The 18,197-nt window shown below is 36.2% G+C and overlaps 1 protein-coding gene across 2 annotated transcripts; it reads left to right on the top strand.

Annotated features, from left to right (window-relative positions):
* The first annotated feature begins 4,373 nt into the window (after positions 1-4,373).
* LOC123529048 (uncharacterized) lies at positions 4,374-17,626 on the top strand. Of its 2 annotated transcripts, XM_053518410.1 has the most exons (7): positions 4,374-4,392; positions 5,770-5,844; positions 7,061-7,217; positions 11,114-11,235; positions 13,505-13,619; positions 14,367-14,517; positions 15,326-17,626. In XM_053518410.1, exons 3-7 carry the CDS (start codon positions 7,068-7,070, stop codon positions 15,637-15,639), a joined length of 852 nt encoding a protein of 283 aa, XP_053374385.1. In that variant the 5' UTR covers positions 4,374-4,392; positions 5,770-5,844; positions 7,061-7,067; the 3' UTR covers positions 15,640-17,626. The 2 variants fall into 2 exon arrangements, with proteins under 2 accessions (XP_053374385.1, XP_053374386.1); XM_053518411.1 differs by lacking the exons at positions 4,374-4,392; positions 5,770-5,844 and having other exon boundaries at positions 6,945-7,217.
* Positions 17,627-18,197: the final 571 nt, after the last annotated feature.

Raw genomic sequence — 18,197 nt, 5'->3', positions numbered from 1 at the left:
GTTGCCAAATTATTCTTATCGGAATAAAGGTAGAATGTTGCGATACAGATTGATACATGAAATGGACTCCACGATCCTAAAGGAACCTCTTAGTCCAAGTTCGGGGAGGCATTTTATAGCGGTCATACGTTACTTGAGGACTACTGTTGAAATAATCGACAAAATCTGTAAGAATACCATGTTACAGTTAAATGCATTTGCTTTTGACAGACACCGACATAGAAAGTACTCTTTTGGTTTACATAAACCATCGACGATCTTATTGACGTATATTAATCATGACGTATATTAATCATCGAGCCATAAAGGTAAGCTATAGTCATAATACATGCTACGGGATTATATCAACCATTGACCCAATTATACTGGCACAGAGCTGATAGAAACCATTCAGCTTTACTTGTATGTCTTGAACTGATGTAAAACGTATGTTTGGTGCCTTACACGTATGATATGATCTGATGTAAACTTTTAGTGGCAGGGGCCAGTTTCGCATTTGGCCCGGGTACGTTTTTTAAATAAAATAGACATATGTACTTTACAGGCATATACAGTAGAATTCCGCTATTAAGACCACCCATGGTTCTTTGTAAAACTGGTCTTATTAGCGGTCTGGTCTGATTAGTGGACAAGGCTATACGGGGAAGGTCTGGCAGATAATATCACATTGGAATACAATCAAGACGCAATAATGGCAAACACAGTGTTAAATTTATATGTAGCTTTAATTAAGGACGCACTTAACTGATAATGATTTGAATTTTGTTCAATTAAAGACAATTACAACAATATCAAACAATTTCAAACTTCATTCTCCGCTGAAATCCCAAACGTATTTACATTAATAATAACAAAAAACACCGTTTAGATCTAATTAAATCCGTTTTAATCCAGTCAATTCGATCAGCGGGCATTCGTCAAATTACAAACAAATTAATTATTTCAACAATTTCTTATGTTAAAATAGCGATGTAGAACACCAAACATCTTTAAATAACAATTTCAGACAATCAAACAGTTTGATACGTTGTTTTGATAACGTTTAAAAGACTTGTTAACAATTAACGGATAAATACACAATGTACACGTCAAAACGTGTTAACACGATGTCGCACGTGTTAATTCCCGTGGCGATTCGTGGTAACATACAGAAAAATTTGAGTGGTCGTAATTGCGGTGATTAATTAAGTGTGAAAAAATCAAACAGTTCTGAAATTGGTGGTCGCATTAGTGGATTAGCGGTCTGGTCGCATTTTCGGACATACGACCATTGGTTTTAAGAATTTTTTTGTTTGTTTTGGGTTTAACGCCGTTTTTCGACAGTATTTCAGTCATGTAACGGCGGGCAGTTAACCTAACCAGTGTTCCTGGATTCTGTACCAGTACAAACCTGTTCTCCGCAAGTAACTGCCAACTTCCCCACATGAATCAGAGGTGGAGGACTAATGATTTCAGACACAATGTCGTTTATCAAATAGTCACGGAGAACATACGCCCCGCCCGAGGATCGAACTCGCGACCCCGCGATCCGTAGACCAACGCTCTTACCTACTGAGCTAAGCGGGCGGGCTTTTTTGGTTTTAAGAAGGAAATATTCTGTTCTTTGCAAAATCGGTCGTATTAGCGGTGCGGTCGTAATTTCGGCGTGGTCGTAAGTAGGAATTTTACTGTATATTCAACTGGTTATTTATGATGTTTATAGAACTAAGGATTCCTACGTGCGAGTTATTATTGTGTAAAATAAATGTGTGCATGTATCGATTTTCCTAGCTCCATGTAGACGGCCGGGTCTAAAACTTTACCTGAGGTAACGGAAGTCAGACGAATTGGAAACGGTCCTCCATCCATCCAGCTTCAGCTCAAATTTGCGGAAAAAGTAAACGGTTATGAGATACTTTTCTTCCCACCATTATATTCGTCTGGCCACATGCTTTAAAAATATGCATGTGTTTTAGGTCAGTCATTTGCAGATAATACGGTACAGGTCGCGCAAGGAGTGCATTTTGGGCCATTTTTGTCTAAATATTTAGTGTCCTGAAACCTGCGTTTTACTCGTCACAGAAGCAACATAATCGGCAGACTGAAAATGTCACATAATGAAGTGCTATGTCTATGCGAGACATTCGCTCAACAATTGCCTTGAATTTGTCGAAAATGGATTTTTTATGATTTTTTTCGCACTGGTATCTGCGCAGAGTTGTGGAGTTTTCAAATTTACTGTCCCTTGTCCCCATAAAAGCATAATGCGTATGATTGGAGCTGATGTAAACAGTCGAGCCTAATTCGTATGTTTGGAGCTGATGTAAACCGTTGAGCCTTTACACGTACGTTTTCACTGAGCCGTGCACGTATGTTTGTAGCTGATGTAAACCATTGAGTGGTGTATATATTTTATAGATGATGTAAACAGTTTTAAAATTATAAGCCTTACGCGTTTGTCTGGTATTGACCCTTGCATGTATGTTTAGAGCTAATGAAAACCGTTGAGCCTTGCATGTTTGTCTGGTGATGATATAAACCGTTGGGCCTTGCACAAATGTTTAGAGCTGATGTAAACTATTAAACCGTCTGTACACGAATGTTTGGAGCTGATGTAAACAAATGAGCCTAAAATGTATGTTTGAAGATGATGTAAAAGCTGATATTAACTGTTGAGCCTTACAAGTATATCTAGCGCTAATGATCCTTGCATGTATGCCCGGAGCTAATATTTATGGTTGCGCCTTGCAGGTATGTTTAGGGCTGATGTAAAACTCTGTGCCTAACACATATGTCTAGAGCTGGTGTAAATCGTTGCGTATTCCACGTATGTCTAGACCTTAACCTTGAGCCTTGTACAATTGTCTTGAGCTGATGTAAGTCGTTGAGCATTGCACGTATATCTAGAGCTGATGCAAACTGTTGAGCCTTACACTGTTTGGAGCTGCTGTAAACCGTTGAGCATTGCACGTATGTCTGGAGCTTATGTAAACTATTGAGCCTTGCATGAATGTCTGGAGCTGATGTAAACCAATGAGTCTTATACTATGTTTGGAGCTTGAGCCTTACACTATGTTTTGAGCTAATGTAAACCGTTGAGCATTACACTATGTTTGGAGCTTGAGCCTTACACTATGTTTAGATCTTATGTAAACAGTTGAGCTTTACACTATGTTTTGAGCTTATGTAAACAGTTGAGCCTTACACTATGTTTTGAGCTAATGTAAACCGTTGAGCCTTACACTATGTTTGGAGCTTGAGCCTTACACAATGTTATGAACTTATGTAAACAGTTGATCCTTACACTATGTTTGGAGCTTGAGCCTTACACTATGTTTAGAGGTTATGAAAACCGTTGAGCCTTACACTATGTTTGGAGCTTGAGCCTTACACAATGTAATGAGCTTATGTAAATAGTTAGTCTTACACTATGTTTGGAGCTGGAGCCTTACACTATGTTTAGAGCTTATGTAAACAGTTGAGCCTTTACACTATGTTCGGAGCTTGAGCCTTACATTATGTTTTGAGCTTATGTAAACAGTTGAAGAATGCACTATGTTTGGAGCTGGAGCCTTACACTATGTTTAGAGCTTATGTAAACAGTTGAGCCTTTACACTATGTTCGGAGCTTGAGCCTTACACTATGTTTTGAGTTTATATAAACAGTTGAACAATGCGCTATGTTTGGAGCTTGAGCCTTACACTATTTTTGGAGCTAATCATAACCATTGAACCTTGTACGTATATCTGGAATGAGCCTTGCAGGTATGTTTTGAGTTAATTTGCCATTATATCGATAAATGGATTTTGGTCCCTCTTTTCCGGCCTTATTTCTACGCATTGACATTATAATCGATTAATGACACTTCTTTCAGAAAAAAGCACTTTTAGTTGTTTAATGATCCCCGCAGCCTTATATAATCGAATAAGTTGTATAAATTATTAACCGGTTTCCTTAAATAACACATAAGGTCAGGACATATAATAATATGTATTGATCGAGATTGAAAAAATTTGCTTTTAGCATGTTTGTATATAGATATATAGATAATGTTTCAATTAAGAATGCTAACTAGCTTGTTTACAGAGATATGTTAGAACATCCCCGGACTTATTAAGACTGACTGGTGTTTCGTAAATTCAATTTTGCTTTACATGCAAAACCTGGCTTTACTTTTGGCATTGAATATATAAGCGGTAGACTTAAATGAAGATTACACTGGATCACAAATATTACAGTTTTAATGGTTATATAGGTAACAAGACGGTGTCATTAAGGCAACACTTTCGGCGGCGTCATAAAGGCAACACTTTCTGTGGCGCCATAAAGGCAAAACTTGCGGCGGGATCAAGGGTCATAAAGGGAACATTTTCGGTGGCATCAGAAAGGCAACACTTTAGTAAACAATAAAGGTAACTATTTAGTCGTGACACTAAAATCAACTGCAATTCTTTTTTGGTACTTCCAATTTGAGCATAATATTGTTTGCCTCATTCATTTACCAAGTATGACAGCAAGATCCTCACAGTTGCTACATTCCCTTACTAATCAGCGTATGTGTATTTGATGAATTCACCAGGAAATTTGGTTGAGAAGACAAATAATTGGCGATTTGTTATTTAACAGTGATACAAGTACTTGTTACTACATTATGATCATGTATTATTTAATCATGATCATGATTATGATCATCAAATCGATCAATGTCATGGGCGTTAAGAATTATTATAAATTAATACTGCAGCACATATTTACATTCTAATGGCAGAATCCGTTTGAACAGGAAAAGCAGCTCAAATGTTATTGTTGTGAACGGTCCGTCGATATTTATAAATCAATTCTGTTTCCAGCTCAATGTTTACAAAGTCTTAGAGCAGCTGCGTTTTAAAACGTCATGTTAAAAGGGACCATCTATTTAAATTTTCAACCAAAGATTTATTTTGCAGAGTGTACTTTTATAATCTTTTCTATGTAAAGAAGCACAATTAAGTATGTAAACAGAACGCTTGAAATTCATCGAAGAATGTAGTTTCTTTTTAACGTAGAGGCACACATGTTGTCTTTATATAATTTTGTTATGGTGTTGGGCGGGGACGTAGAGACAACATTGTTACACGTTATCTACAAAGACAAAATCGCATTGTTTATGAATGTTTACGATTCGCGTGGTGTTAAGACAAATTGGACTACGGATCAGTCAATTTAAGTGTCAACTCCATTTCGTATAGTGTCGTAGAATAACATGGGTTGAATATTAATTGATTTAGTCTCATCAAAGGTTTATTTTTATATTTTGCACGACCAATAATTCAAGTCACAAAAATCCAGTACCGGACAATAGTTATTGATTTAGTAAATGTGGGCCGCTGTATGTTATTTTATAGAAAAGTTTGTGATCGCATGACAAAGAAATAATATCTGAATTGATAGAATATTGACAGATAAAAACTTTCTAAAGTTCATTTTTTATTTATAAATTGAAGTTTACCGTATTGGTGGATTACTCATATTAATTAAAACTGTAGTTTCCTTGTATGCCCGAATTAATAAACACTTAAAAATAGTTTAACGTATGTTAAAATTTAACGTAACACCTTTTAACTTGTGTATAATCAAGTGCCAGCGGCGACGTTAATGTACGTCAGCACCGTACGATGCACGTGAACTTTATGACTGTAGTTTCCTTCATTTAACATACTAACCTTTGTCTGTCGTAATCATGCACTAATTATCAACCTTGAAAATTAAAACTTTCGACAATTTCTGACGTAAAACGTCCGCGATTTCAGATTTGCAGTGAATCAGAAATAGCGAAGTGGATTTAACAGTTAGTACAATTTGTTCACATATCGAAATAAACGCTGGTAAGTTATTTTATGTTTGAATGTTTAACAACTTTGTAAAGTCTTTAAACTTGTGTTACTTGTGTCTGACGAACCTTATTGTAAAACGTAAAGTACCAGGTCATGTGTAAATGTGGGTAAATATATATATAAGTCTAACAAATCGTTTTTAACATGCTTATCATGTAAATCTGAATTATTTGTATTTAAGATGTATGCCGAGTGATTGAAAGGTGACCATTTTTGATAACTCAGAAATCGTTTTTTTTCCAAAATTCACCGAGATATAGAAATATAGAAGTTCAAATTATTATCGTAAAGTGGAAATTGGATATCTTGGCCTGTCAGATAAGGATGAATTGCCTTTTATAGCCGAATATGTCATCACGAACTCGTTCGTCTACGCAATAAAACCGCATATAAATGGTTAATTGTTGCTACTTTTCACGTTCTTGTTACATTTATACCGTGTTCACACTAGCAGAACGGTTTTATTTTTATTAGGCACTAATTGGCTATAATTGGTATTTGACATTCAAAACCCATCAAAATATAATCTAGTTTGCGTCCACACTAGGCAAAGGAATGTGGTTTAAATATATACATGCAATGTTGAAAGTTAACAAATATCTTGCAATAAGCAAAAAATGTTACAAAGAATTGAGGCTAACAGAAACAAGAAGGGGTCATTAATATTTAAACTTCTGTGTTCATCTAAGGATTTCTGTTCATTCCATCTATTGTCCATTTTGAGCATCAGCATGACTCCATATCGCAATTTAATGTTTTTGTTTCAACAACAGTCCAATTACTTTTGCCAGCCACAGCATCAATTGTTTGATACAAAAGAGAAACACATGGTATTCTTCCTCCAAAAGGTAAGATCTGTAGATTTGGGATTGTAAAACCAGTTATAACCCACATTTGCGTTCACATTTGTAAAATAATGTAGCATTACTTTTTAATGTAGTATTAAAACCACCTCCCGAGGTAGTTTTAATGCTACATTACAGAAACCACTTGACCTTTACAAAATTCATGTTTAACACCACATATAGTGTGGACGCAAACGAGTTTAAAAAATAAACCCAAGTTAATGTAGGATTAAAAACGTAGTCTGAACACGGTATAAATGATACAGAACATCGATAGCGCGAACAATACGAACGATCAGGTACAATGAATTAAGTCGTAAATACTTTATCGGACTATTGAACTTTTTTTTTTGAACTTTCAGAGGAAAAATGGCTAACAATCGTTTAAGTATTCAGCCTGTGTGGGGAATAAAGGACCGAAAGTTAAGCAATGGAATTCTTGACACTGCAGAAAATCTCATGGAAAATATAGACGAACTTGCTGAAGTGCTGGACAAACTTACTGACAAGTATGACAAGGTAAGTAATCAAAGCTCGATAGATCTATTATCGGGGTCCCCGGGGCGATGAAGTGTTCGGATGGGTCCTGAGAACGTTTGTGTTTTTAGACAGTTTTGACACATGACCCTTTAATATGTTCAAAGACTGATAACTCACATGAAGTTAAGACATATTTATGTGTCCGGACAAAGGACCCTTTTTTGCATCGGGTCTCCACTTGTTAAAAAAATGTTACATAAAAATTTCCGAATTCCAGCCCTTTAATAGATCAGCTAATTCAATATTCTGAATTATCTTCTATTTACAGTGGTTTGTTAATTTCACCGCCTTGTTCGTATTGATTCATATAAATTAGTCCTTATGATCTTTTTGAGCCACACGAGGAAAACGGTGCTATATTGGTCGCTCATCTCGGAGGTCGTTGACTGGAACCCATGCAAGGTCACGACAGAACACTGCGGTTCTATTGAAAGCGAATTAAAAAGGCAACAAATCTTGCCGCTGTCAAATTAAATTGATAATGTTAAGGTCATAATCTTGTTCTTTGAATAATATTTTATTAAAATTCTATGTTGAGCTTGTTTAGTCTACTATATATAATCATTCCCAGTAATCTGGCCCGGTTCAATGTCAGTTATAACATAAAATTTTGTAAAGCTGTTTAAGATATAAGAAAAAAATAACTTATTCTTAGTTTGGGCGTACGGTAATTTATATTACACTCAGTGATTTTCTGTAGATTTCTTATCATATTGTTCCTCTCTAGGGTGTCCGAAAAGAAGATTTTAACGGAACCCTGCACCCGTTATCTTACATAAATATTCTAATAAATCATTTCTTTTGCATGTGTCTTTTCATACGTTACACTTTAGCTACTATGCTGTTACATGTATCCAATATATGAGCTGTTAATGTTACGTTATAATGCATGCATCATGTAGATTCTTATGAGAAACGCTGTATTTAAGTGCACAGTGTGTCTCAGATTACCGAACGATAATGTTATTTCCTCATTTGCATGATGTTGAATATCCAGTATGATGTTTTGCAAGCTCATGAAATATATAGTAACCCGATATAATAGTTTGCCATAACTGCTACTTGATATTGACTGTGCAAAACTAGATCACGTCTATCGATATATAATATACGTACATCACACAATTACAGGTTAGTTCATTATTAAAGTGGCATATGCAGTATAGTGCTTTTAAATATGGGTTTTATTACTGCGCATGTACGTGAATATGAATCTGGATCCATGCCGTTCGCTATGCAATAGGCTTTGAAAGCGAACAGCATGGGTCCTGACCAGACTGCACTGGTTTGGATCCATGCTGGTCGCAAACGTACTATGTTGGTTTTCTCATGATGCGGCTCATTTTTCATTTTCGTATCACGGATCCAGGTTTTATTCAAGGCTACCTGGATAATGATATTTCACACTATGGCACATGCATGGGTTACAACTGAACTATATTAGCAACATCTTATTTGATATTTGGGTGCAACAGATGATTAAACTACTTAATCAGTAAGTAGGATATAAATGATATCAAGGGTATTAAGTATACTGTCAACAGACCTTGTAGGATTTCATCATTAAATACATTGTTTTTTTACCTTTTACCTTCTTTAACTTTGCCCTGTCAGTTACACGTACTGTGCACGAGAAAAGTTCTCTGCTGAAACTGTGCTTTAAAGCTCAAAGAAAAGATAATGTAAAATTGATTTCGTTTAACCTTACAACCACAGTGAATCGCAAACTCGTTTTTGTCTGCATTTTCAGAAAACGTATTAGTTAATCGAAATGTCAATGATACTAAAACTGTAAGCGAAGAAGATCTTTGAAACTTTGATAACAGATTTGTTGTTACCTAGCATCCTCGTACAACGTAATATTACTGCATTCTTACGTTGCTAATATGTCAACTGTATATCACTTCGATTTTACTTTCATGTAGCCAGGAGCGGTCTGTAAAATAAGTGCGGATATTAATTAGACAATAATTGAAGGCTTAACAAATATTGAATTCTGTTATATCTATAAACACTCTACTGAGGGCTATATTCATAGACAAAACTCCAACACCACTCATTGAGTACACTCAAATAAATTGCCTAATGGTCACGTCTTCACTCAGGAAAGATTCCATTTGTATTCATAAAGGTGAGTGACAGTCGAGTCAACTCCCAAGAGTGAGTGAATGTTAAGGGAGGTCCTGGGGACCCTTGAGTGTTTCTCAAGGTCTCATAATGTAAGTTTACATGATAAATTTACAATATTTAATTAATTTGAAGGTAAGATAACAGTGTCATTTAAAAGCGAAAGTTCATATTTGTGCAAGGTATTTTGAAAAAAATATATTTAGTTCTTATTTTAAAAACATGTTGCTGAGGACGACGAAAACGTAAAAATACCCAACAAATTAAAAGAATGTTGAATTAATAAAAACGGTTAAAGATAGATACAGGAAATCAAATATACATCTACTAAACCTAATCTGACGGGGCTCATCAGTCACTCTCAGAAACACACGTCTTAGTAACTAATATTTACATTTCACAACCCTAGATATCGGTTATTTTTTCTTCTTCAATAATTCATACTGAAAAAAAAATATAACAATTAAATGTCATGAAGAACCCATCATTACGGAAACATTTATTTTATAAAAGATATGAGCCGCGCCATGAGAAAACCAGCATAGTACGTTTGCTGTTTGGTCAGGATCTATGCTGAGAATGGAGAAACTATTAGCGAACCGTATGGATCATGATCTGACTGCGCCGATGCGCAGGCTGGTCTGGATCCATGCTGGTGGCAAATTCATCAGTCAATCCCAAAAACACACGTCCTAGTAACAAATATTTACAAGCCTAGATATCTGAAAATTCATACTGAAAAATATAAATATTTCCCTCCGACTTAATGTGTCATTAAAAAAACAATATTCACCAAATCTCATTCGAAAACATTTATTTCACAAATGATATATATGTAATGATTGGAATTTACGTGGATTGGCTTTCGGAAACACCAACAGTTAAAGGCACGAGTTTTATTCAGTTGTAATAAAATCTCAATACAGCGGAAAAAAAACTCATGTATTTTTAAGTATAAATTTTATTTTACTAACATGACTAATAATACTAATATTAATACGTTATATAAAACAAATAGACGGACGGACAAACATTCAGACAGGCAATAAAACGACAACTTCCGACTTGGCAAATTGATCTGCAAAAATAACGATTAACACTTTTGCATACCTTTGATGTTATTGTCATATATACCGTTATAATCCTATAAATATATTGTGCACAATGAAACCAATACTTGAGTTACCCTTCCGAAAGTTAAGATTGAGTGGGATTTATGAATATGACATTCGACTTCCACTCACACTCCCGCAAGGTCTACTCGAGGCCTACTTGAGTGATACTTACCCAAGTTTGAGTCAAGTGTGAGTTTGAGTGGCGACTATGAATATGGCCCTGAGTGACTCTGAATTATTGATGAATGACAACTGTCCGGGTAGGATAGAATATCTTACACTATTACACTGTTCATTAAACGATTGATTTAGCGTGTATTGAAAACAATATTCGGTAAATCGATCCTAAAACGTAAAGATATTTCCATGTCACACACTCTGCACGATCGCTCGCTTAAAAGTGACGCAATATATGAAAGAATTTGTTATAATAGTGTAATGAACATACTATATACAATGTAATACTAGTAGCTGTATTCGACAGTAAGCAAGCTAGCTTTACAAAGTACCAATTAAAGCTGATTTTTTTCTTTCTTTTCAAACACATACATCTATTCATGTAACAGAAAATATACTTATAGCCTTTTCGTTCCTGTTTTTATTTCAATGGATGCATTTTTCTGTTTATTACAGGAAAAACACACACTTGCTAATGACATTCCAGAAGAGTCTGCGGTAACAAACACACCAAACGTTACAGAATCACATGAACTTAGCATGTTCCGCAAGCTCAAAACATGCCTAGACTCTACAAGGTAACAAAAATACCAAGCACAACAGAATCGCGTGAATTTAGCATGTTCCGTAAGGTATTTAAACGTGCCTAGACTCTACAAGGTAACATCTACACCAAACACAACAGAATCACATGAATTTAGCATGTTCCGTAAGGTTAAACATGCCTAGACACTACAAGGTAACAGACAATACAGAATCACGTGAACAGAACTTACCATGTTCCGCAAGCTCAAAAGATGCCTAGACTCTACAAGGTAACAAAAATACCATACACAACAGAATCACATGAATTTAGCATGTTCCATAAGGTAAAACGTGCCTAGACTCTACAAGGTAACAAACACAACAGAATCACGTGAATTTAGCATGTTCCGTAAGGTAAAACGAGCCTAGACACTACAAGGTAACAAACACAACAGAATCACGTGAATTTAGCATGTTCCGTAAGGTAAATCATGCCTAGACACTACAAGGTAACAAACACAACAGAATCACGTGAATTTAGCATGTTCAGTAAGGTAAAACGTCCCTAGACTCTACAAGGTAACAAACACTACACGTGAACTCAGCATGTTCCGTAAGATAAAAACATGCCTAGACTCTGCAAGGTAACAAACACACAAACACAACAGAATCACGTGAACTAAGCATTTCCGTAAGATAAAAACATGCCTAGACTCTACAAGGTAACAAACACAATAAAATCACGTGAACCTAGCATGTTCCATAAGATTAAAACATGCATAGACTATACAAGGTTACAAACACACAAAACACAACAGAATCACGTAAACTAAGCATGTACCGTAAAGTTAAAACGTGCCTAGACTTTACAAGGTAACAAACACACGAAACACAACAGAATCACATGAACTTAGCATGTTCCGTAAGGTAAAACGTGCCTAGACTCTACAAGGTAACAAACACACGAAACACTACAGAATCACATGAACTTAGCATGTTCCGTAAGGTAAAACATGCCTAGACTCTACAAGGTAACAAACACACGAAACACAACCGAATCACATGAGCTTAGCATGTTCCGTAAGGTAAAACGTGCATAGACTCTACAAGGTAACAAACACACGAAACACAACAGAATCACATGAACTAAGCATGTTCCGTAAGGTAAAACGTGCCTAGACTCTACAAGGTAACAAACACACGAAACACAACAGAATCACATGAACTTAGCATGTTCCGTAAGGTAAAGACGTGCATAGACTCTACAAGGTAACATCTACACCATACACAACAGAATCACATGAACTTAGCATGTTCCGTAAGGTGAAACGTGCCTAGACTCTACAAGGTAACAAACACACGAAACACTACAGAATCACATGAACTTAGCATGTTCCGTAAGGTAAAACGTGCCTAGACTCTACAAGGTAACAAACACACCAGAATCACATGAACTTAGCATGTTCCGTAAGGTAAAACGTGCCTAGACTCTACAAGGTAACAAACACACGAAACACTACAGAATCACATGAACTTAGCATGTTCCGTAAGGTAAAACGTGCATAGACTCTACAAGGTAACAAACACACCAAACACTGCAGAATCACGTGAACTTAGTATGTTCCGTAAGCTCAAAACTATCTAGACACAACATGGTAACAAATATACCAAGTGTCACAGAACCACATGAACACAGCATATTCCGTAACATTAAAACGTGCCTATACTTTATAAGGTAACAAACATACCAAACATCACATAATTACATAAACTTAGATTGTTCTGTCAGCTGAAAACGTGCTTAAACCCTACAAGATAACAAACACACTCCAAACGTCATAAAATCGCATGAACTTAGCATGTTCAATAACCTAAAAGGAAACAACACACCAACATGGACTTAACATGTTCCGTTCCGTAAGCCTAAAACATGCCTATAGACGTTACAAGGTAGCATACAACGAGTCATTTATATGATTAATATGTTTTACTTGGTTTCTATTATTGTGATTTTGAAATACACCGACGCTATGTAGGTCATGTGGCAACTTCATGCAGAGAGACCAAAGGTGCTCCTACGGGCAGTTCTTCAGGCACTGACGAACACTTGAATATAACCACCAACCACATGAAAAACTTATTTTTCCGTTGTTGCTTTCGAAACCGCTTCATTTTTGAACGTTTTATAGTGTTAATTCCTTATTTGTTGACATTTCGACAATTGATATGTCGGTGAAATTCACTTAAAATAAATTGGAATGTTAGTGACGTATGGCATTTTAATGCACATTAAATTCTCTTACTTTTATTTAACCCTTTTAGGTTCCTAATTGGAAGTTTAAGAAGAGAAAAGGACAGACTGATGAAACGTGAACTGAGCGTTGAATGTAAACTTGGAGAAGTAGAGGACTACAAGACGCATGTTAAACAAGATTTAGTGAGTAATTTCCCTTGTATACACAATCTTTATGCTAGAGCATAGTATAATATCAAAGGTGCAAATCAAGTGTGCCAACCAAACAAATATTGGAATATTCTATTGATACGACATCTGTCAGTCTGTCAGTCCGACAAATTCACGGTTTTCGATCCTGTGGTTCCTGTCTCAATTCGCAGATTTTCAACACCGTAGTGGCAAATACAGCATGAAGCAGTATGATAAGAATATAATATAATATATGCCATATTAGAAGCTGAAAGTATGTACAATTGATTAAAGAATAAATGTTATGTGTAATCCTCAAAGCAAAACCCTAAAAACATTATAATTTATGAAAAAAGTACAGGAAAGCGCTGGATTACTTTCAAGAGATAACAATACTTAATTATGTTTGTATAAAATAAAGAAAACATGAAAACAAATTATAGATCTATAAAAATAAAAACACTACAAAGACAATGACACTCGGTAATAAGACATAAAGAGGAAAAATGGGTTGATATTTGAAGAAGGAAAACAAAAACTTCTTTTATTTTAGATGCGAATAAATGATGTTGCTTGATGTATGCGTATTGTTTATGCACGCACGTTATAAATATACATAGAATTATTTGAACTAGTAACGAAGACGTCAGAAAATGTTTCAAAAAGTTAGATATAAAAAGTAATAATTGTCATAAACATAATAACTTAGTGCTGAAAAACGACCTCAGTCCTTCGTATAAATTTACTGCTATTTTGCAGACTTCCCTGAACGAATTAGTAGACACATTGACAGCGAAAGTGTGCAATCTGGAGGTACAAATGTGTGAAGAACAAGAGAAGTCTGAAAGTCTGACATATGAGAGGGACAATTTGGACGGGCAACTGAAAAGAGCAGAACACTTATGCAAAGGTAAGTCAGAGTTTGTTTTACATGAAGTGTTTTGTGCATCACCCAAACAAAACAGATATGACAGAAATAACTGTAAAAATGGCAGGTATGTTATCGATGTAAAATACATTTGTAGATCGTTTCTGCAGGTGAAAAAAAGTTGATAATGTTAGACATGATATAGCAAGTTCTGGAAAAAAATATATACAGAACGAACTAAAAGGGGATTTATGAATTCTTGTGCACAGGCGTAGACACACGAGTTTGTTGGCGAGGGGTGGGGGGGGGGGGGGGGGGGGGGGGGGAGGAGGGGGTGGTGTCATGGAAATCAGTAAATAAAGTACAAGTTCATTCCAATAATAGTAAATTTAATAATCTATTGCAATTAGAAAGAAGTTTGGTTATTGTTTTACTTTCGGGGCTGTGCAAAAATTCGTGGAGGGGGCCTCCGTGGCATAGTGGTTAAGGTCGCTGACTTCAAATCACTTGCCCCTCATCGATATGGGTTCGAGCCTCACTCGGGGCGTTAAATTCTTCATGTGAGGAAGCCATCCGGCTGGCTTACGGAAGGTCGGTGGTTTTACCCAGGTGCCCGCTCGTGATGAAATAATCACGGAGGGGCTTCTGGGATCTTCTTCCACCACAAAAGCTGTAAAGTCGCCATATGACCGATAATTGTGTCGGTGCGACGTTAAACCCAACAAAATAAATAAATAAAATTCGTGGAAAATTTAATAAGACTGTGTCCATCTCTTCCCTAAATTTTGGAATCGTTGCTGTGTTCATACTTTGATTAGATGATATTTTTATCACAATATTGTAATTGCAGAACTGAACAACGACAATGACAAACTTCGTGAAGAGAACAAAAAACTGTCACAAGAAAGGACAGACGTTTTACTTAAACTGGAAAACAAGGAAATGAGATATGAAAATGAAGTGTTGATTGTTGAAAATGCGAAACTCAAAGAAATGTTACGGGATATAATTGATAACGTTGACGGCGATCTAGGTGTTGGAACCGTCCCTACAACCGAACGCAAAGTGTCTTTGAAATATTTACCGGACCTTATTGAAGACAGAAGTAACAACAATGATAAAACAGTGTTGATAAATGAGGAAACGGTGTGTGTTCGTTTGTAGCTGAAGTTCGTATTGCTTGTGCGCGGAACACATAAAATGTAATTTAAAATTCAATCTAGAGGGTCTAAAAATTTCAGTGTAACAATTGAATGTTGATATTGATCGACTGGAAGTTGTTTTTGAAGTGACTATAATGTTATGTGAAGAAAAATAACACATGATACATGTTGAAATAAACACTGAATATACAATGTACATAAGCAGTGTGTTACAAGGGTTGAATGACACCATACAGACATTTTGTTGTAATGCATCTGTTTAGAACATAACATAAACAATGAATATCAAAGATCAGTTGTGAAGATACACGTGTTTGTCGTACAAAACACGAACGTTTTCCAAACGCTATTTCAGGGAGGTGTTAAACCAGGGAGAGTAATACTTGTTTTTTTCATATATTTTTCAACATGCAGAGGGTTTTACTGTTGGAATTCTATTTGTCGGTTTTCATTTTAGTCATGTCCGTTAAGCCAATTGTTACTGTTTCTATTTTAAAATTTATAAAGTACCACCAGTGTACTAATTTATCAGGGGCGTGGTTTGTGATTATAGATTTTGATCTTTATTTCAGTCTCTTCAATGTAGATCACATATCATATATACATCATTAAAATGAAATACATTGCCATTCAAATCAATGAATTATAAGAGACTATGCACAATTAGATTTATTTGTTAGCGTTCACGGTTATTGTATCAAAGGATTCAATAGGTTTTTTTTTTAGTAACAACGTATACATTCGCAGTAGGAATTAGGGACACGCATCTTTCAAGGGAAGAAAACGTTATAAGCCCAACTTTTGTGTTACCGTTGTATTTCATAGTTCATTAAAAGGCACCAGCATTGTTTCATATCTTGTGATACAGTATTGTTTTTGTTTTCGTATTTCTGTGTAAATATCTACTGATATATGAGCCGTGCCATGAGAAAACCAACATAGTGGGTATGCGACCAGCAAGGATCCAGACCAGCCTGCGCATCCGCGCAGTCTGGTCAGGATCCATGCTGTTCGCTAACGGGTTCTCTAATTGTAATAGGCTTTGAAAGCGAACAGCATGGATCCTGACCAGACTGCGCGGATGCGCAGGCTGGTCTGGATCCTTGCTGGTCGCATACCCACTATGTTGGTTTTCTCATGGCACGGCTCATATATGTTTTTTTTTGTTTTAAACAATTTCCACAACATCATGCTATTCAAGTTACATAATTATACACATTCATGTTTTTGTTTCACGATTATAAATGTCAGTCATAAAATGATGAACCATTCGTGCAAGTTCATTAAAGAAACGTGTTTATATACTGAAGTATACTGAAGCGCAGCAGATGAAGCAATAAGATAATATGAGCCGCACCATAAGAAAACCAACATAGTGCATTTGCGACCAGCATGGATCCAGACCAGCCTGCGCATGCGCGTAGTCTGGTCAGGATCCATGCTGTTCGCTTTCAAAGTCTGTTGCAATTAGAGAAACCGTTAGCGATCGGCATGGATCCTGACCAGACTGCGCGGATGCCCAGGCTGGTCTGGATCCGTGCTGGTCGCAAATGCACTATGTTGGTGTTCATCTGGCGCGGCTCATATTAATTTGGCGACACTCGACCGTGAATAATGCTGTCAGTTTAAGATGTGAATAATAATGACGTGAAGTTTTTGTTTACAACTGTTTGCAGCATAAACAGCGGAAATCACGTCATAACGAAATGTCAGAGGGTCCATATGCTAATTCTTTTTATGATTTATGTGTAATACATTTTCATTTCTTTGCACATTGAACCTTCATATCTTTTAAATGTTGGGGAAATATAGACTAGCTCCTAGACTGTGACATATTTTTAACCATATTTTCCCTATGGAATGAAGCCAGTCTATAACTCTGTATCATAACTACTTCCAGTATCCAGCATGGTAATTTAACAGTTATTTCTCTGAGAAAATTTCCAGAAATAACAGACCTATTACATTAAAATAAAAGTTCAAAATAATGTTTTTCGTAATATATTTTCATCCTCGATCGAGTGGCCAGTCTAGGAATTAGTTTGTACTTTTAACTGAAATAATAAAACTCAAATTTGATATGAGCCGCACCATGAGAAAACCAACATAGTGCGTTTGCGACCAGCATGGATCCAGACCTGCCTGCGCAGGATCCATGCTGTTCGCTTTCAAAGCCAATTGCAATTAGAGAAAGCATTAGCGAACAGCATCGATCCTGACCAGACTGCGCGGATGCGCAGGCTGGTCTGGATCCATGCTGGTCGCAAACGCACTGTGTTGGTTTTCTCATGGTGCGGCTCAATATTATATAGAGCGAGGCTCATTTACTTAAGAATGATGTCCTGATGATAACAGGGTTGGCTTGAAATAAAGCAGTATATAGGCCAGCTTTACATTTTTTGTTTATTTACTCTTGGTAATACATTATAATCCTATCGGGTTATTATACACCTATAGTGATGTGGGTCACATGAAGAAATTCTTGGCAACAGATATTTTAGCCAAGTATCATGGAGTTCAGGACGAAATGTGACGGATTTGGGAAGAATAATTTTGATT

The sequence above is a fragment of the Mercenaria mercenaria genome, chromosome 1, assembly GCF_021730395.1.
Source record: "Mercenaria mercenaria strain notata chromosome 1, MADL_Memer_1, whole genome shotgun sequence".
NCBI classification, from domain to species: Eukaryota; Metazoa; Mollusca; class Bivalvia; order Venerida; family Veneridae; genus Mercenaria; species Mercenaria mercenaria.
The sequence above is the reverse complement of the archived record's forward strand: the minus strand, read 5'-3'. Positions and strand labels throughout refer to the sequence as shown.